This window comes from Rana temporaria, chromosome 2, assembly GCF_905171775.1.
Source record: "Rana temporaria chromosome 2, aRanTem1.1, whole genome shotgun sequence".
NCBI classification, from domain to species: Eukaryota; Metazoa; Chordata; class Amphibia; order Anura; family Ranidae; genus Rana; species Rana temporaria.
The window spans coordinates 14,259,660-14,282,042 of NC_053490.1; the positions used below are offsets into that span (position 1 = coordinate 14,259,660).

General features: G+C 45.3%; 1 protein-coding gene across 1 annotated transcript; it reads right to left on the bottom strand.

Annotated features, from left to right (window-relative positions):
* Positions 1 to 21,010: 21,010 nt before the first annotated feature.
* Positions 21,011 to 22,175, bottom strand: LOC120928178 (olfactory receptor-like protein I9). Its single transcript, XM_040339288.1, has one exon. It carries the CDS (start codon positions 22,173 to 22,175, stop codon positions 21,243 to 21,245), a length of 933 nt encoding a protein of 310 aa, XP_040195222.1. The 3' UTR covers positions 21,011 to 21,242.
* Positions 22,176 to 22,383: the final 208 nt, after the last annotated feature.

A 22,383-nucleotide genomic window follows, 5' to 3' on the forward strand; every position in this document is an offset into this window, starting at 1 on the left:
ATTGGATTTAGGTCTGGACTTTGACTGGGCCATTATTGAATATGCTTTGAAAATCAGCAACATGATGCTGCCACCACCATGTTTCACAGTGGAGATTATGTGTTCAGAGTGATGTGCAGTGTTAAGCCTTGTACACACGATCAGTCCATCCGATGAGAACGGCTGACTGATGGTCTGTCGTGCCTACACACCATCGGTTAAAAAAACTATCGTGTCAGAATGCGGTGACATAAAATACAACGACGTACTGAAAAAAAAATGAAGTTCAATGCTTCCAAGCATGCATCGACTTGATTCTGAGCATGCATGCGTGCATCGGTTAAATATAAAGTTGGCTTTTTTTAACCGATGGTTAAATAACCTATGGGGCCCACACACGATCGGTTTTGACCGATGAAAACGGTCCATCAGACCGTTGTCCTCTGGTTAACCTATCGTGTGTACGAGGCCTTAGTTTTCCCCCACACATAGCGTTTTTCTTTTGGGCCAAAAAGTTCAATTATGGTTTCATCTGACAAGAGCACCTTCTTCCACATGTTTGCTGTGTCCCCCACATAGCTTCTCACAAACTGCAAACAAGACTTCTTATGGCTTTCTTTCAGCAATGGCCCAGATTCACAGAGAGCGGGCGCACATTACGCCGCCTTAGCGCAAATAATGTACGCTACGCCAACGCAGCGAAGAGAGGCAAGCATGGAATTCACCAAGCCAGTTCTCCCAACGCTGCGCTAGCAAACCTCTGAGGTCTTCACAGAACAGCTGCATTTATACTGAGATTATATTACACACAGGTGGACTCTATTTTCTAATTAGGTGACTTCTAAAGACAATTGGTTCCACTAGATTTTATTTAGGGGTATCAGAGTGAAGGGGGCTGAATACAAATGCCCCCCCCCCACACTTTTCACATATTTATTTGTAAAACATTTTGAAACCATTTATCATTTTCCTTCCACTTCACAATTATGTGCCACTTTGTGTTGGTCTATCACACAAAATACCAATAAAATACTTTTATGCTTTTGGTTGTAACATGAGAAAATGTGGAAAATGTCAAGGGACATGAATACTCTTTCAAGGCACAGTAGCGATGGTCACTGCTACTTTTGCATTGGTGGGACCACTACAGCTGTCTGCTGCATCTCTCCAACTCTCACTACATTACCCTCTGGAGGTTCTGCTTTCTCTACCACCTTTTGAGTGAGTGAGAAACTTGTAAAGCGCAACACATGCAAACTGAATCGCCTCTGGGCGCTGTTGCTATGCCAAAGCAATAAAGAGATGTCCACAAGGCTCCCACTGCAATTCCCACTCACTCTCCTGTAGCCTCGATCTCCCCTCTCCTCCAGCCGCGATCTTCTTTCCTCCAGCCGTGATCCCCTCTCCTCCAGCCACAATATCCTCTCCTCTATTCACGATCCCAACTCTCCTCCAGCAGTCACAGTCAAGATGCCCACTGAACAGCCGTGGGGTGCCTGCCCTCCTTCTGCTCCTGTGCAATCCAACCTCACAATTTCACTGCCCAGCCCCCACTGCTCAATGCTCCAGCATCTCCGGCCTCACCGCTCAGCACTCATAGCATACCATCAGAGCACATCACCCTGCATTAGCCCTGGTCCTGACCCTGGGACATACGGCCCATGAGCCCAGGCCTACCCTGCAAATGCCCAGTGTGCCATATGGCCAGTCTGGGCCTGCCTACCAGTTAGTGAAAAAAAGCTCTTCCGTGTGTACCTTACTCTAAAATATAATTATAAATTGGGGTGGTCGCCATTTATGTGTAGCACCCTCTACCTTAGGTAGGTAGGTGCTAGGTGTAGGTTTTTATGTAAGCTGTCAGCACAGGTACATTTGGGCAGGCCTATGCTGTAAGCTAGGCCTGTCTGTTTTGATCTGGAGGCAGGGGACTGGTTTAGTATAGCAGCAGGTGACTGACATATGCTTCAGCTCTTGGGCTCCTCCTCCATTTCCAGGGTAAAGATTCTGGAAAATAATCAGGGCAGAGAGTTGGAGTGACATGGGGTGTATGTGGGGTCCCTGACCAATCCCCAACTAGGGTAGGCAAGGGGCAGGCCTCCTACATATATACCCATGGTCAGCCTGCTCTGGGAGGAGTTGTCGGGGGGATAAACTGAATGATGGTGGTCTGAGGAAACCCCCTTTCTGGGGGGGTGTACCTCAGGTGGGGAGCTCAGGAGCTGGGAGGGAGCCTCTCATTACACAGTCATTGAGAGGTGTCCTGGAACAGGAGCAGGAAAGAGGATATTTGAGAGCACTTCCGGTGGAAGGCATTCAGCAGGGATCCATGCCGGGGTCGGTGAGTGAAAAGCACAGTTAAAAGCTCAGGAAGAGACATGCCAGGAGTTGGATGTAGAGCCCCAGGGAGAGATTGTGGGGTTGTTGTGAAGTCAAGTTGCTGCAGCCAGGAGGGCTGGTAGGATTTGCATCGGACATGTTGGGATCAGTAGTCCATCAAGTATCAATTAGCACATTTATTCTTTGCTTCTAAAATGGTTGCTACTTCAAAGGGGACTGCAGACCCTTGCCTGTAAAGGGCTATCAGGAAAATGTTAGGACTTATTCAGAGTATGGCCTAGCCATGTGCTAATGTAACAGAAATCTAGATTTGGACAGTGAAGTGAAGCAAGTGATCTCAAGTATTGTGCTGGAGGAGATGTGTAGAGGAAGAGACTTCCAGATCTAAATGCAAATACTTTTATTATACTTAAAAGTATAGAGTGGGGTGCAGTGGCGGCTGGTGCTCAAAATTTTTGGGGGGCGCAAACGGAAAAAAAAATTGCAGCCTTACTGTGCCCATCAAACGCAGCCACTGTGCCATCAATTGCCACCACTGTTCCATGCCATCAAATGCAGCCACTGTGCCATCAATTTGCACCACTGTGCCATGCCATCAAATGCAGTCACTATGCCATGCCATCAAACGCAGCCACTGTGCCATCAATTCGCACCACTGTGCCATGCCATTTAACGCAGCCAATGTGCCATACCATCAAACGCAGCCACTGTGCCATCAATTGTCACCACTGTTCCATGCCATCAAAAGCAGCCACTGTGCCATCAATTGTCACCACTGTGTCAATTGTCACCACTGTGCCCTTTAATTGTCGCCACTGTGCCCATTGTCACCACTGTGCCCATTAATGTCACTGTGCCCTTTAATTGTCGCAACTGTGCTCATTAATGCCGCTGTGCCAATTGTCCCCACTGTGCCCATTGTCCCCACTGTGCCTATTGTCGCCACTGTGCCCATTGATGTCACTGTGCCCTTTAATTGTCGCCACTGTGCCCATTCATGCCGCTGTGCCAATTGTCCCCATTGTCCCCACTGTTCCTATTGTCGCCAATGTGCCCATTGATGTCACTGTGCCCTTTCGTCGCCGCTGTGCCCTGTAAAATGCCCCTTCCCCCCCCCGCCCGGCACTTACCTTTACTGGAGTCAGCCATCCACGTCCTCGACCCTCGATGTCTTCTCCTGCCCTCGATGACGCTTCAGCCAATAAGGTTACCGGTAGCCAGAACCGGCCAACCTGATTGGCTGAGACGCCTGTCAGTCTTATCCAAGGAACGCACCCCCTGTGCGTTCCGAGGATAAGCTTCCGGGGACCAGAGGGCTGATAGGCACTTCCGTACAGCCAACCAGCTGCCGTTATTCAGATGGTCGGCGCCTCATGTCCGGCCATCTGAATAGAACAGCGGCGGCGACAATAACATAGATCCGTGCAATGCATGAATCTATGTTATTAGACTCAGTGGCGGTGAGAGCCAGAGGGGGCGGCGCTCCAGCGCCCTCTATGGACGAACCGCCACTGCTAGGGTGACCAGACATCCCCGGTTTCCGGGGACAGTTTCGGGGGAATTGAGGACACTGTCCCTGGACAAAGTCTGTCCCCGGTTTTGTCCCCGGATTGGATTTGAACAGGGGCTGGGGCAATTTCAAAGACAGTGCAGAATAAAATAAAATCTGAATTACACACCCCCGCTCCTCCACTCCTACTAGCTTAGGGGGGTGGCTTTTTTTTTTCATTATCTGTGCCCCTTTTTAATGATCATGTGCTGACCAGAGCGGAGGGAATATTTCTTCAGTTTCAGGTGCATGCCCATTCAGCTCCGCTCGCCAGCCGCCTGCCTGCTTATCTCCTTGCCTTCCCTGGCAGAGTGATCTTCCTCCACTCCCCACCCAGTAGTAGACGGGGCCCGGAGAGTGAGACTTGACAGGCTGTGAGGCAGGCGTCGGCAACGGGCAGAGAGTCGCTGATTGCCGCCTCTACTAGTAAAAAAAAAATATGTCCCCGGATTTCATTTTTAAAATCTGGTCACCTTAGTATAGACACAACTACTTTTATTCTAGTGAGAAGTATTCATTATTTGGGCTTCCCATGTCCCTTTTCCCCATCCAAGTTTAATCCCCTAATAAAAACAAAAAAAAACAAGCAAGAGACTGTTCATTGTCTGGGAAAGTGTGCCAAAATGGATGTCTTACCAGCAGCGTTAAATGTGTGGATGTTGAAACAGGAAGCGACCCCATGGGGCCATCACTACATATGTTTATTTTAATTTTTTTGTCTTGGCAATCAACTTAATTGTTCCCTATAAGGATCATGGATGGTAAATCTTGTTTTCTCAGTTTAACATTTAATATTTTTTTAATTATTAATTGTGTATTTGTTCTTTGCCTGCATACTCTACCTTTGCTATAATGTGCCTCATCAAAAAAATAAAAATAAAGTTCTGCTGAGGCTTCAAACAAAACAGATTTAGGCTTCCATGCCAATCTCATTAAAAATTAAAATAAAATAGATACGGAATTGGTGATTTAGTTTCATATCTGCCTTGAAATGTAAAATTCATTTTTTGCTTATTAATTCTTTATTTGTTATTTGCCTGCATATCTTTTGCTATAATGTGCCTCATCTAAATAAAGAAAAAAGTTGGAAGGGATGCAAGTTTTCCTGAGGCTTTGAGTAAAAATAGATTCAGGTTATCATGCAAAAAAAAGAAAATAGAAACAGAATCTGTGATTTTTTTCATATCTGTCTTAAAATGTCAAATTCGTTTTTTTTATTATTATTATGTTATAATATTTTTTTGTACAAAGTTATTTACAAATTAAATACATTTTTTTTTCAAATTTGCACTTTTTAATGCATCACTAAAAAAAAAAGTTACAAAATGAATAAAAATAATAAAAACTTTTGAATATTACTGGCTACAATTTTTTTTTTAAAATAAAATAAAAAAAAATCATCAGAAAAATAAGTTAAGGGAGAAGGAAAGGATGAAAATAATTTAAGTGAGTGTATAGGCTTATTTTTTTTCTTATGTTATTATAAAATAAAAATCATGTTATACTTACCTGCTTTGTGCAGGTATTTTAAAGAGCAGCCCCTTACCTCCTCTCCTGGGGTTCATTATTGGTGGTGTCCACCTCTTCCCTGCACGCACCCATCTTTTTGACATACCAGCAGTACAATTCTGCCAGTCAGTTTAGATGAGTTGCCATAGCTCATCATTTTCCCTGTTCCAGTCTCTGAAGCCCATTCTATGGTGTAAATAACTGGATCTAATGCCTCATTATTAATGGGGGGGGGGGGACTAGTACTCTTCAGTCATGCATCCATTTCTTTACCCATATTGGATTCCCAGTGTCACTTACCAGTGTATACAGCAAGACAGAGATCTGCTAGTCATGAGCAGCTCGCTATATGCCATATATATAATACACGGCTTATTTATTTCAGAGAACTGGGAGTCACAAGGGAATGATGTTGTTTTCTTAATTATGTTTTCTGAATTCTCTTGTGTTTTTTTTACTACCATGCTTAACAAGGAGAATTGTTATGAATACTAATAATAATAATAATAATTTAATTATCAATATCATCATTTAATTAAAAATTTTTTTTTTTTTTCAGAAAAGTTACATTAGTTTGAATATACTATTGATTTGAACTTTAATCAATATCAATGAAAATGCTATAATGGCAAAATTATGTGGACACCCCTCCAAAAGATTGATTTCACATGTTTTCTTTTACCATATTTTTATTAAAAAATTTCCAAAACAAAAGAGATTACCAGGAATCAAAGAAGACAATTCAGGTGTCCATCAATAATGTATACAATACATATGCAGATAAAAATAAAAAATAGAGAAAAAAAACGCATAGTAACAATACCTATCAAATTCAATGCATATAAAGTCAACATATAACCAGGTCAGTTGAACCATGCGTAACCATAGGTCTGCAACATGACAGTGATAACGGGCAATGCCTCCCTCTCAACGGGACACCCCAATGGGAGCAAACTGTGTTCAGGTGTGTTGTAATATATGTTGTAATATGTTGGCCGATTTGTGTGGGATATTATATATATATATATTGTGATGGAGGTAAATAAAATGATTATTTTGTGTTTGTTACTTTTTCCTAAACCACTCAAATGTTTATTTTCTTTCTTATATTGTTTTCTTTTTTTTATTTCTTGATAAATATATATGTGTGTGGGTATATACTACAGTACTGTTACTTTCCTTAACCACTTAAGGACCGCCTCATGTACATATACGTCAGCAGAATGGCACAGGCAGGCACATCCACGTATATATACGTGCCCTGCTTGACGTGGGTCGGGGGTCCGATCGGGACCCCCCCCCGGTACATGCGGCGGTCCCCGTGGCTTCAGGAGCGATCCGGGACGACGGCGCGGCTATTCGTTTATAGCCGCTCCGTCGCGATCGCTCCCCGGAGCTGAAGAACGGGGAGAGCCGTATGTAAACACGGCTTCCCCGTGCTTCACTGTGTCGGCGCATCGATCGCGTCATCTCATTTATAGGGAAGACACGATCGATGACGTCATTCCTACAGCCACACCCCCCTACACTAGTAAACACATACACAGTGATCCCTAACTCCTACAGCGCCCCCTGTGTTTAACTCCCAAACTGCAACTGTCATTTTCACAATAAAGAATGCAATTTAAATGCATTTTTTGCTGTGAAAATGACAATTGTCCCAAAAATGTGTCAAAATTGTCCGAAGTGTCCGCCATAATGTCGCAGTCACGAAAAAAATCGCTGATCGCCGCCATTAGTAGTAAAAATAAATAAATAAATAAAAATGCAAAAAAACTATCCCCTATTTTGTAAACACTATAAATTTTGCGCAAACCAACCGATAAACGATTATTGCGATTTCTTTTACCAAAAATAGGTAGAAGAATACGTATCGGCCTAAACTTAGGAAAAAAAATGTTATATATGTTTTTGGGGGATATTTATTATAGCAAAAAGTAAAAAATATTGCATTTTTTTCAAAATTGTCGCTCTATTTTTGTTTATAGCGCAAAAAATAAAAACCGCAGAGGTGATCAAATACCACCAAAAGAAAGCTCTATTTGTGGGGAAAAAAAGACGCCAATTTTGTTTGGGAGCCACGTCGCACGACCGCGCAATTGTCTGTTAAAGCGACGCAGTCCCAAACTGTAAAAACCCCTTGGGTCTTTAGGCAGCATTTTGGTCCGGGGCTTAAGTGGTTAAAAGACATTATAGAGTTAATCAACCCTTCTGAGGTGATAAATGAAGACAGCTGTTACTTCTTACTCCAAACCCCTCCATTTTATTCACTCCAAAACCCCCTCCATCGACTGAAGAAAGATGGCCCCTGTGAGTCTGAGTGAAGCCATGAGTGTGCAGCATGCCAAGAATAAACGTCACAAGAAGGAAAGCCATATATGGATTAAGCCAATCAAATGTGCTCATGTGAATGATGTCATTCTGTCTATAAAGCTATGATAATAAAAGGGTTCGTCTCTTGACGGTCGGACACAGAAGCAAGCAGATCGTTCTTGTCTTTCTGCCTGCTTTTCATAATTTGGATCAACGGCAGTTTAGGTTGCTCTGGTGTTGTGCCAGAGAACGTCTATTTCAATTTGTTGCCCAACGTACCCACGGCCCCGTACACACGGTCGGTTTGGTCCGATGAGAATGAACCGAAGTTAATTTTCATCGGACCAAACCGACCGTGTGTATAGGCTATCGGTCTGTTTTCCTTCGGTCCAAAATTGTAAAATATGCTTCAAAACCGAACCGATGGACCGCTGCCCCATCGGACCAAACCGATGGTTAGTACAGAAAAGCATTGGTTCAAAACCCGCACATTCTCAGAATCAAGTCGACGCATGCTTGGAAGCATTGAACTTCATTTTTTTCAGCACGTCGTGTGTTTTACGTCACCGCATTCTGACCCGATCGGATTTTGAACTGATGGTGTGTACACACATCAGGCCGTCAGGCCACTTCAGTGGTGAACCGATGAAAACGGTCCGTCGGACCATTCTCATCGGTTCGGTCCGACCATGTGTACGGGGCCTAAGAGAAGTTTAATTTATACTCTTTCACTGTATTCTGCCGTATACAGGCTCTCCCTTTCACTCACGTTTTTTTTTCTCCCTGCTGTTTCTGGCCAGGCAAAGACAGGTTATTTCTTGGCCAAAGTCGTTTTAAAGAGAACCTGATGCCCTATTCTGCCGGCTGATATTTCATGTTCTATGTTGACTTGAATATGGCTATTTCAGCGGTTGTCTGTATGGGAAGGGGGTGACACAGTTACCTTGTCTGGCTTTTTGCAGAGTGGTTTAAAGAGGGTGAACCGTAAGGCCTCGTACACATGGGAAAACATGTCCGATGAAAACGGTCCGTGGACATGTCCGCTCGGAGATTTCGGTCTGATGGTTGTACACGGACAGACATCGCGGTGACGTGGCGCTGACGTTGACGCCGCCACGTCACCAAACCAGGAAGTAAAATACTTCCACGCATGCGTCGAATCCAGATTGGTGTACTAACCAACGGACATGTCGGACGGGTTTCTAGCCGACAAGTTTTAAAGCATGCTTTAAAACTTTTGTCTGCTGGAAACCTGTCTGCTAGGCTGTACACACGGTCGGATCTGTCCGCTGAAACTGGTCTGTGGACCAGTTTCAGCAGACATGTTCGGTCGTGTGTACAAGGCCTAAGAGTCACAGATGCCTTGCCATCTGTGTGTGTGTGTGTAAAAAAAATAAAAATAAAAATAAACAAAGGAAAAAAGCAGATTAATAGATGGTGTACAAACTATTATATATACAAATATGTAATATAGAGACACAGTTGCCTTGCCAAAATTTTTGGGTTTATAGATGGTGTTAACGCATGTTTGTGTATATAATAATTACCTCCATACAGACTAAGGGGCACAGAGGGACTTAGGCTGCGTACACACGGTCGTTCCAAACCGATGAGAATGGTCCGACGGGCCATTTCCATCGGATCACCGCTGAAGTGGCCTGATGGTCTGATGTGCGTACAAACCATCGTACACACCATCGTTCCAAAAACCGACCGGGTCAGAACGTGGTGACGTCAAACACGTCAAACACACGACGTGCTGAATAAAACGAAGTTCAATGCTTCCAAGCATGCGTCGACTTGATTCTGAGCATGTGCGGGTTTGGATCCTATGCTTTCTGTACTAACCATCGGTTTGGACCGATCGGGCAGCGGTCCATCGGTTCGATTTTGAAGCATGTTTTAAAATTTTGGGGGAAAGAGACCGCCGCTCCAGATGAGTGCACCTCGGTGGTGAGTATGGACTCAGAAAAATCCAGTGGGTGCAGGCAATGCACGAAGCATAAATAGAAGCAAAAAGGTATGAGCTATGACTAAGCATTGTATAACAATGTGAAACGCGTCAACTATATCATCCCACCGTTTGCTGTTTCTCTGTTTGTGCAGTGTTTTTTTACTGGCTTTTATTGTTTTTTACATTTATCGGAGTGCGGCTGTCCATACCTTTTTGCTTCTATTTTTAAATTTTGGACCAAAGTAAAACAGACCGATGGGCTATACACACGGTCGGTTTGGACCGATGAAACTGAACCTCGGTCCATTCTCATCGGTTTTGTCCGACCGTGTGTACGCGGCCTTAGAGAGGGTGACAAGAGTCACAGATGCCTTGTCATCTTTGTGTGTTCAAATTACCGCTGAAATAGTGTATCATATTCTAACTGTGTGTGTGTAGCTTAATGTTTGTTCAACTGTGTGTTTTTTACTGTTTTGTTCGTGTCATAAGCTGCTATGCATCTTTGAGTGCATTTTAAGGGGGACAGAAGCTTTCCCTCCCACTTGTTTTTTTCTTGAACAGGAGACTTTAAAATCCTATTGACAAGCTTGGGAGTGTCAGGTTTCGTCTGTCTGTAGATTCCAGGAGAAGCCAGGTTAACCCTGTGTCTGCTGGCTGTTTGAGGCCAAGGGAAGAAATAGGGAAATGGTTTTTAATCACTTCATTACTGGGTACTTAAACCCCCTTCGTGCCCAGACCAATTTTCAGCTTTCAGCGCTGACGCATTTTAAATGACAATTGCGCGGTCATACAACACTGTACCCAAATTATATTTTTCTAATTTTCTAATCTAATCTATTTTTCCCACAAATAGAGCTTTCTTTTGGTGGTATTTGATCACCTCTGCGATTTAAATTTTTTGCGCTATAAACATAAAAATGCGATGCGCCGGGCATGTTGTTTCCCCGCTGCGCGCCCCCAGCGGCGTGCACGGGGAATGACAACAATAGGACGTCCAAAGACGTCCAAAGACGTCCACTCGGCACTTGAGAGCCGCGCTGTGGACGTCATTCGTCCATAGCGCGGATCCCAAGTGGTTAAAAGACAGACTGGTGAATTGCAACTGTTTCCTTGTTAGATATATATATGAGTTTTATCTGTTTTACGCCACCGCAACTGATAATGTTGATGCATAAGAAAGAGTTTTAGTAGCTCCCAATGCTTATCTTTGAAGCTTATTTTTTTGAGCTGAGATTAAATTACATATTGAATGATGACCAGCCTACACTGATTTTTATCGTTTTATCAGTCAGATTGTATGATCTGTGGGGCCCTGCCTATATTTATAACTGAGTTCCAGACCAACATTCCCTTTATCCCCCTATGCCCCAGCCATCTCAGCTGAGAAAGCCTCACATGAGCTACCTACCCTGATGGTGAAATGTGACCCATGACATGATAAATATATGGCTTGTTGCCTGTTATACTGTGATAATGTGGTGCCCAAGGGCTGTTACTGCGGCTATTGCCCCCTTCAAGACCATGCCTGATGTTCAGTTTATGGACTGGTGCCCCTATTGCTTTCAACACCGGCTGTTGTACCGGGTGGTGATCTGACCAAGGTTTAAGCTGCTGTGTGTATGCTGAGCAACACCCCCTGCTATCGTGGAAGCTTGGGCTCTGCCCGAATGCTGTTCTATGCTGGAGGTCCCTCCCCCTGCGAACAGGCCTTGCTCCAGCCTGCCCAACCCCATGCCCAATATTGAACTACCCCCTCTACCCCCTGTGAACGCAGATGGCATCCTATACTGCCCGCTGCCCATTGCCCATACCTGATTCTGTGTTATGTAACCCACCAACCCTTCTTCTCTCCTTCATTTTGTCCAAGGGGGGTATCATGCCATGTCTATGGACAAAACAGAAAAAAGAGAATAGTGCAGACCTACCTGCTCCTACCCTGGATGAACATGATTGCTCTGAATTCATTAAGGTGGAATCCACTCATATACCCTCTGTCATGTGTGCCCCGACCCCAATGCCTTAACTCACCTTGTATGTTGATGGCTCCAGATTCAGATATGGGGTAACTGAGGTGATAGAGAGTGATTAAGGTCCTGGGTACCACATTAACGTTTTTACACACCTTACCACCAGAGTAGTGGGAAAGTGGCCCCAAGGGGGAAGCATTCATTATCCTCTTTTGAAATCTTGTTTGGAACAGATTAGGGTTACCAACAACAGTTGCAATTACAGTCTGATACTTTGAGAAATTATGTGACTGTTCTTGAAAAATAATTAACTAATATCCATGTATGAGTATTTTCTTGCATTCCAGATTCTGATTTAGATACCGGTACTCACAGCATACTCCCTGGTGATTGGGTCATGGTTAAGAAGTTCCTTCGAAAACATTCTCTGGAGATGAGATACCCGCTTCGGGTATGCAAATTAGCACTTACGGAGATCCACAAAGCGGTTTCCCTTCGTGAAGTCTCCGTAAATTGTTAGTTTGCAAACGCAAAGATAGGGTACCTTTTACAAAGTGTAAAGTTAGTACAGCTTGTAAAAGTATACCCTTCTTTCCCGCGACGCTGTCAAATATTTTTTTTTATTTTTTTCCGCCGCATCTATTTTTTTCCCGACGTAACTTTTTTCCCCTGCGCGATTCAAAAAAACTTGGCGCAGCGTAACTTCGCGCAAAGCATGTCGGGAAAATCGCGTCGGGAGCATGCACAGTACGTCCGGCGCGGGAGCGCGCCTAATTTAAATGGGACTCGCCCCATTAGATTGGGCCCACCTTGCACCGGACGGATTTAAGTTACACAGCTGAACATTTCTAGGTAAGTGCTTTGTGGATCGGGCACTTAGGTAGAGATTTTGCGGCGGTGTAACTTAAATAGGAAAAGTTAAGTTACGGCCGCTCGTTGTGGATCTGGCCCTATATATAAATGTGTGATATAGGGGATGATTGTGACCACTGGGGAAACTAAGTTTAATGCTGCATGTAAATGTTTATGAATATTTTATCCCTAAGCAGGGAAATGTGTTGTTACATGTGGTCATTCAAAAGCATAAACATGGGATCAGAACAAAGGTTTAAGAGAAAATTATTGATTAAGATTGTGTAAAGAACTGTTTAAAATTCAGATAATGGTAAACAACATGGGGGCAGATCCACAAAGCACTTACGCCGGCGTATCTCGAGATGCGCGGCGTAAGTGTATATATACGCCAGTGTAACTATGCGCCGTATCCACAAAACGAGATATGCCTGAAAAATAGGCTTTTTCTGGCCGACGTAATTTCTCTGCGCCGGCGCATCGTGGGCGCAAATATACGCTGGACGCACCATTGTTTTGCTATTCAAATATGCAAATGAGGGAGATAGGGCGATCCACAAACGTACGTGCACCCGACGCGGGCTACGCGCGCCGCACATAAGTCATACGTCCGGTCTAAAGTTACCCCTCATAATAGCAGCTGTAACTTTGCACCAGACGTGTACAGGTCAGCTGAAGAGCAGCTTCAGCAGCATCGTTAGGGACGAGCTGAGCATCCAAACTTGCAGGACAACAATCTGTATGCCAACATGCCAGGGGCATCCATGGTCATAGCTATACTACTGGCTTTACATGCGCGTAGAAGGAGGAGGGCACGGGCGCGCATATACCGACTGCGCCTAAACGTCTTTGGCATGGAGGATTCGGAGGTGTATCCCATCTTCAGATTCAGCCCTGCTGTCATCCTGGAATTAACCACAACCCTGCAGGATGACATCACCAGCCAGACACACCGCTCACAAGCAGTGGAGCCACTGGTCAAGGTACTGGCAACACTCCATTTCTTTGCCAGTGGCTCGTTCCAGCGTACAAGTGGAGTATTGGCTGGGATGGCACAATCCTCCATTAGCAGATGTGTGCACCAGGTTGTCCCCGCAATCCTCAGAAGCATGGCTCACCACATTGTCAGACCCACCCAGGAGCATCTGCGGGCAATGCGTGATTTCTACAGAATTGCAGGATTCCCACGCACCGTGGGGGCCATTGATTGCACACATGTGGCACTACGACCCCCCCGTGACACAGAGCACATATACCGCAATCGGAAGCATTGGCATTCCATCAACGTACAGGTGATATCCGATGCCCAATGCCTCATATGGCACGTCCGTGCCATACACCCAGGGTCCAGCAACGACAGTTATATATACCATCAAAGCAACATCCCAACAGAATTTGAACAGAACGTGTACAGGGACAGCTGGCTGGTTGATGAGTGACATGGGTGTGAGGCATGACTGTCCTACCCCATGATGCAGACATTGCGAGGGGCACATGCACGACTAACATTCTCCTGTCTTTTCCCTTCCAGGTGACTCTGCATATGCACTTGGACCCCATCTCATGACTCCATACCGGAATCCGGAAACCCCAGGAGAGCAAAGATACAATCATGGGCGTAGGAACCGGGGGGGACGCATCCCCCCCAGGAAGTAATGCGGGGGGGACAAATATGGTAAAATCCCCCCCAGGTTAGGATAGGGAGATCGTCCCCGGATCGCAGGCAGGGGCCGCCGAGTCCAGCTGCGGTCACTGCTTTTCTCCCCCTTCAGTGCCGATGTAGTGCCGACCCAGCCCCGACCCCTCCCGAGCGGCGCACAGCTGATTGCACACAGACATGCATAGCTGTGCTGGCCGCTCTGCTGAATGGGAGAAAGGAGCAGGAAGGAGGCGGGGGCCCAGACTGACACTCGTGGCCACACTACACCCGACCAGCCTGCAGAGCCAGAGAGACTAAGTTGCATGTGATGGAGAGCCAGAACGACACAGTTGAGGTACAGGGTAAATGTTACAGAGAGGGGGGAAGTTACAGTTTACAGAGAGGGGGAGGTATAATATTCAGAGAGGGGGGGGTGTTACAGTTTACAGAGAGGGGGAGGTATAATATTCAGAGAAGGGGGGGGGTGTTACAGTTTACAGAGAGGGGGAGGTATAATATTCAGAGAGGGGGGAGGGGGGGTGTTACAGTTTACAGAGAGGGGGAGGTATAATATTCAGAGAGGGGGGGGGGGGGTGTTACAGTTTACAGAGAGGGGGAGGTATAATATTCAGAGAGGGGGGGTGTTACAGTTTACAGAGAGGGGGAGGTATAGTATTCAGAGAGGGGGGAGGGGGTGTTAGTTTACAGAGAGGGGTAGGTATAGTATTCAGAGAGGGGGGGGTATGGTATACAGGTACTAACCTGGCACTGGATAGTCATAGATTCATGCTTTTAGTGCAGCTGATGGAAATGGGGAACAGGACTCTTATCTATTCATGTCATGTATTTACTCTGGCACTACCACCCTAACCTGGCACTACCACCTAACCTGGCACTACCACCTAACCTGGCACTACCACCTAACCTGGCACTACTGTATACCACCTAACCTGGCACTACCACCTAACCTGCCACTACCACCTAACCTGCCACTACCACCTAACCAGGCACTACTGTATACCACCTAACCTGGCACTACTGTATACCACCTAACCTGGCACTACCACCTAACCTGCCACTACCACCTATCCAGGCACTACTGTATACCACCTAACCTGCCACTACCACCTAACCTGGCACTACCACCTAACCAGGCACTACTGTATACCACCTAACCTGGCACTGCCACCTAACCTGGCACTACTGTATACCACCTAACCTGGCACTACCACCTAACCTGCCACTACCACCTATCCAGGCACTACTGTATACCACCTAACCTGCCACTACCACCTAACCTGGCACTACCACCTAACCAGGCACTACTGTATACCACCTAACCTGGCACTGCCACCTAACCTGCCACTACTGTATACCACCTAACCTGCCACTACCACCTAACCTGCCACTACTACCTAACCTTCCACTTCCACTTATCCAGGCACTACTGTATACCACCTAACCTGCCACTACCACCTAACCTGGCACTACTGTATACCACCTAACCTGGCACTACCACCTAACCTGCCACTACCACCTATCCAGGCACTACTGTATACCACCTAACCTGCCACTACCACCTAACCAGACACTACTGTATACCACCTAACCTAGCACTGCTGTATACCACCTAACCTGGCAATACTATCTAACCTGGCACTACCACCTATCCAGGCACTACTGTATACCACCTACCCTGCCACTACCACCTAACCAGGCACTACCCTATACCACCTAACCTGGCACTACCACCTAACCTGGCACTACTGTATACCACCTAACCTGGCACTACCACCTAACCTGCCACTACCACCTAACCTGCCACTACTGTATACCACCTAACCTGCCACTACCACCTAACCTGCCACTACCACCTAACCTTCCACTTCCACCTATCCAGGCACTACTGTATACCACCTAATCTGCCACTACCACCTAACCTGGCACTACCGTATACCACCTAACCTGGCACTACCACCTAACCTGGCACTACTGTATACCACCTAACCTGGCACTGCCACCTAACCTGACATTACCACCTAACCAGGCACTACTATATACCACCTAACCTGGCACTACCACCTAACCTGGCACTACTGTATACCACCTAACCTGGCACTGCCACCTAACCTGACACTACCACCTAACCAGGCACTACTGTATGCCACCTAACCTGGCACTACCACCTAACCAGGAACTGCTGTATACCACCTAACCTGGCACTACCACCTAACCTGGCACTACTGTATGCCACCTAACTTGGCACTGCCACCTAACCTGACACTACCACCTAACCAGGCACTACTGTATGCCACCTAACCTGGCACTACCACCTAACCTGGCACTACTGTATGCCACCTAACCTGGCACTGCCACCTAACCTGGCACTGCCACCTAGCCTGCCACTACTACCTAACCTGGAACTATTGTCAATCACCTAACCTGCCACTACCAGCTAACCAGTTAATTTTTGCTAATTAATGCCATGTGGGTTAATTTTTACTAATGCAATGTGGGTTAATTTTTACTTATGCCATGTGGGTTAATTTTTGCTTATGCCGTGTGGGTTAATTTTTACTTATGCCGTGTGGATTAATTTTTACTTATGCCATGTGGGTTGGTTTTTACTAATGCCATGTGGGTTGATTTTTACTGATGCCATGTGGGTTAATTTTTACTTATGCCATGTGGGTTAATTTTTACTTATGCCATGTGGGTTAATTTTTACTTATGCCATGTGGGTTAATTTTTACTTATGCCATGTGGGTTAATCTTTACTTATGCCATGTGGGTTAATCTTTACTTATGCCATGTGGGTTAATTTTTACTTATGCCATGTGGGTTAATTTTTACTTATGCCATGTGGGTTGATTTTTACTAATGCCTTGTGGCCCACAAGGCATTAGTAAAAATCAACCCACATGGCATAAGTAAAAATTAACCCACATGGCATGTGGGAGTCCGAGTTTACTGAATAAGAATTTACCTGGCGAGTAAAAATGCTGTCCCCCCCAGATTTGTAAGGGTTCCTACACCCATGGATACAATGATGCACACACACGTACCTGTGCAGTGGTGGAACGCACCTTTGGCCTCCTGAAGTCCCGTTTCCGATGCCTGGATAAGTCCAGGGGGACCCTGTTGTATTCCCCAAACTTTGTGTGCCAGATCATCGGTGCATGTTGCATGCTGCACAACTTCGCCGTGAGAAAGGGCCTGGAGATTGACATACGTGAGGACTAGGATTGAGCTGGTCGTTTGACTCGAACGTATGTTCGACTCGAACATCGTCTGTTCGTAAGTTCGACGAATTTCGAACAAAATGGGCTGTTCGCGCCAAATTCGAGTGACGCGCGTTGGCCCATAATTTAGTGCGGCGTTGCGCGCTGATGATTGGTCAAGCATGCACCATGACCCTGCATGCTTGGCCAATCACAGTGCGCAAAAAACGAAGAACCATAATTGGCCAAAGCCAGGGTGGCTTTGGCCAATTATGGCTCAGGGGGTTTAGTACACGCCCCACACTATATAAGGCCGCCGATTCAGAAACGAACGACCGCCTGGCGCATTTTTTTTACGTCGTTTGCATTCGGCTTTTTCCGGCGGAAAGTTACCCCTGCTATATCCTTTCCTATGTTAAGTATGGCCGTCGTTCCCGCACCGAGTTTTGAAATGTTTACGTCGTTTGCGTAAGTCGTTCGCGAATACGACCGGACGTAATTTACATTAATGTTGAAACCAATGACGTCCTTGCGACGTCATTTGGAGCAATGCACGCTGGGACGTGCCTGATTTAAATATTACACGCCCCCTACCCGCCAAATTTGAATTCGGCCGGGGGATTTACGCTACGCCGCCGCAACTTTACAGGCAAGTGCTTTCTGAATAAAGCACTTGCCTCAAAAACTTGCGGCGGCGTAACGTAAATCAGATAGGTTAGCGGATCTTTAGATCCGCGTAACCTATCTGAATCCGGCCCAGTGTCTTTTCTACTAGATAGATAGATAGATAGATAGATAGATAGATAGATAGATAGATAGATAGATAGATAGATAGATAGATAGATAGATAGAGCAGGAAGGCTAGTGAGTTTAGTTAAATTTACAGTGTGTAGAGGATATATATACATCCTAGCGCTGTACATATATTTATACACTGTATAGCTTAGCTAGATCAGCTATTCCTATTGTTAGTAGAGGTAGACCGATATATCGGTCGGCCGATATATCGGCCGATATTTGGCCGTTTTTGTGAAATCGGCATCGGCCGATTTTTGTGAAAGAATCGGCCGATTAGCGGCTAAAGTGTCCGGCCCGCATGGCCGCCTGCCCTGCAGTACTGACCCCACTCCCATGTATCCGATTCCTCCATCTGCACGGCCACCACAGAAGGGACATAGATTTCACTGGCATCGCGCCGCCAGCCGTGCCCCGCCCCCTCCCTCGGCTTGCTGTATTAGGGACAGGGAAAAAACAAACAATCATTGGCTTACAACTGCTGCCTGACTAATGTAACTCTCCCCAGCGGGAATGTCTTCCTTCCCTGCTGGCATGACACCAAGTTCTAAACAATGATTGGCTGATCAGCTCATCAGCATGCACCTAGCCTATTAGGTGCATGCAGATAGAATTGGATTATGATACCAGCATGTATGGAGGGTAAGTTGCCCAAATTATGTGCTACTGTGCCCCCCCTGCAGAATTTATTAAAACTCCTTTTAAAAGGGAAACCTGGCTGAGGCTGGCATTGAGAAGATGGATGAGGATGACTTTGGGTGGAAATGAGAGTTACATTGTGGAGATCCTTCTCACAATGTAACTCTCATCCCCACACAGAGTCATCCTCATCCATCTTCACAATGCAACACAATCATCTTCATCCCCACCCAGCACCATCCACCCCACTCCAACGCATCCCCTGCACCATCCATCCCTTTCCACAACGCATCCCCACCCACGCCCAGCACCATCCATCCCACTCCACAATGCATCCCCACCCCTCTCCACAATGCATCCCCACCCATGCCCAGCACCACCCACCCCTCTCCACAATGCATCCCCACCCACGCCCAGCACCACCCACCCCTCTCCACAATGCATCCCCACCCATGCCCAGCACCACCCACCCCTCTCCACAACCCCCTCTCTGTACCCCCCTGCTCCACAACCACCTCTCTGTACCCCCCTGCTCCACAACCACCTCTCTGTACCCCCCTCCTTAAAATGACTAAGATTGTATTTTTTTTCTTTTTTAATAATTATGAGGTGGCACTGATGGGCTGCACTGGTGGGCACTAATGAGGTGGCACTGATGGACACTGATAGGCTACACTGGTGAGCTGCATTGGTGGGCACTGATGGACACTGATAGGCTGCACTCCACCTCTCCACCCTAAACAATAACCTCCTCCCCTACCTAGATTTTCTGAGATAATAAAAAAAAAAAAAAAAATATCGGCCTAAAATATCGGCCATCGGCCGCCCCAATTTTGAAATATCGGCATCGGTATCGGCCAGAGAAAAACCCATATCGGTCGACCTCTAATTGTTAGGCAGTAGATTGTGCTAGATGCAGTGCTCTAACGTGTTATATTGCCTGCTGGGGCCCAGATTCTCGTAGAATCGCGCAAAACTGTGCGGGCGTAACGTATCTCATTTACGCTATGCCGCCGCAAGTTTTACAGGCAAGTGCCTTATTCACAAAGCACTTGCATGTAAAGTTGCGGCGGTGTAGCGTAAATCTCCCGGCGCAAGCCCGATAGGGGACGTGTAGTATTTAAATTAAGCGCGTTCCGGCACCGAACGTACTGTGCATGCACCATCCGTAAAATATCCCAGGGTGCATTGCTCCAAATGACGTCGCAAGGATGTCATTGGTTTCGACGTGAACGTAAATGGCGTCCAGCTCCATTCAGGTACGACTTACGCAAACGACGTAACTTTTCAAATTTCGACGCGGGAACGACGGCCATACTTAACATTGGTTGCGCCTCATATAGCAGGGGCAACTTTACTGCACGTTTGCTGTGGTTTTGCCCATAAACGCAGTCGATCTTACTGCACGTTTGTACTGTAAGTACTGCATATTCACCAATTTGTACTTATTTTTACCAAAGATATGTAGCAGTATAAATTTTGGCCAAAATTTATGAAGAAAAATTACAAATTTGCAAAATTTTATAACAGAAACAAAGATTTTTATTTATTTTTTACAGAATTTTCAGTCTTTTTTCTTTTATAGCGCAAAAAATAAAAAACCCAACGGTGATTAAATACCACCAAAAGAAAGCTCCAATTGTGGGAAAAAAAGGACAAAAATCTAATTTGGGTACAGTGTTGTATGTCTGTGTAATTGTCATTCAAAATGTGAGAGCACCGAAAGCTGGAATTGGTCTGGTTATTAAGTGGGTTTAAGTGCTCAGTGGTCAAGTGCTTAAGGCTAAACCTCTTTTCTTCTAATTTCAGTGAGTGGCCACATGTCTTGTAAAACTCCCTTCCGCAAAAAAGTTGTATCCCTATTATGGGGTCACTAGTATGGTATTTGTAAATTGAAATCATATCCTCTCTCAAGAGTCTCTTCTCCAGAGAGAATACGTTCAGAGCTTGCAACCTTTCATCATAACTAATATCCTCCAGACCCTTTATTAGCTTTGTTGCCCTTCTTTGTACTCGCTCAATTTCCAGTACATCCTTCCTGAGGACTGGTGCCCAGAACTGGACGGCATAGTCCAGGTGCGGCCGGACCAGAGTCTTGTAGAGCGGGAGAATTCTCGTTTTATCTCTGGAGTTAATCCCCTTTTTAATACATGCCAATATTCTGTTTGATTTGTTAACAGCAGCTTGGCATTGCATGCCATTGCTGAGCTGAAGGGCTGAGCATATAAATGTTTGACCTAAATAGCAGCTCTGAGACATCCATTCTAGAACAATTCTTGATAAAAGAGCATTGGTTGGAGATGAAAGTCTAGCTTGAAAATCTGAGATGTAGATGTTTGAATGGGCAGGGAAGTTTTACAGAGGAGGATTACAGTGACCATCTTGCAGATGCAAAAAGCAATGTGATTATGGTAAATTCCAAAATCCTGCTAAATAAAATAAACTAGTTCTACTCAGTATCAGAGAACATGAACAGACATTTTGTAGCTTAGCTAAAAGAAAAGCATTGCATGATGAGTTTCTTCATAGCCTGTTTTACATCTTGGTTCCTTAGGCTGTAAATAAAAGGATTTAACATAGGAGTAATGATCGTGTAAGCCATGCTAACGATGCGATCATACTGGGAGGAGTAGTTTGATGGAGGGCGGATGTAAATAAATATTATGGTACCATAGAACAAGGATATGACCATAAGATGAGAAGAACAGGAGGAAAAGGCTTTGCTTCGGCTACTGCTGGTCTTTATTTTCACTATAGCCGAAGCAATGGCCACATAGGAAATAAGTATCAAAAGGAACGGAATAGTAATAACCATAGAACCTTCGGTGTATATTAGGAGCTCAGCTAGTGAAGTATTGGAGCAGGACAGTTTGAGAAGTGATGTCACATCACAGAAGAAGTGGTGGATCAGTCTGTCCTCACAGTATTTTAATTGTGATAGAGTATAAGTGTACAATATTGAATGTAGGCATGATGCCACCCAGCAACTGATATTCATCGTGAGCATAACCTTATCATTCATCAATGATAAGTAGCGTAAGGGAGTACAAACAGCTAAATATCGATCAAATGCCATGACTGACAGGAGAAAATTCTCAGTGGTGCCCAGAAGAACAAAGAAGAACATCTGCAGGAAACAGCCATGGAAGGAGATGGAGGTTCCTCCTCGAAGAATGCAGGACAGAAGCTTGGGAACCGTCATTGTAGAGAAAGAGAAGTCCACTACTGACAAGTTCACTAAGAAAAAGTACATTGGTGTGTGCAACTGTGCAGAAAGTATAATAGAACTTATTAAAAGTAAGTTAGCCGTCCATGTGAGGGCGTATATGACCACAAGGGTGGAGAAGAGAACACCGTGGTTGTAGTGAAGGTCTGAGAAGGCCAGAAGAGTAAAGCCGGAGGTAAGATTTACTTTTTCCATTACTTATGATATAAAAAGTTTCTTTGTGATAATACCAAATTCACATAATCCGATTCTACTTGTTGTATTTGCAGAATTCTCTTTTATGCCGTTCCTGACAATGAACATTGAGTACAGTATTGTATATTACTTTATTTTACTATTATAAATGCATTAAACCCTTTTGAAACAATGGGCCGGATTCAGAAAGATGAGCGCATCTTTCTTC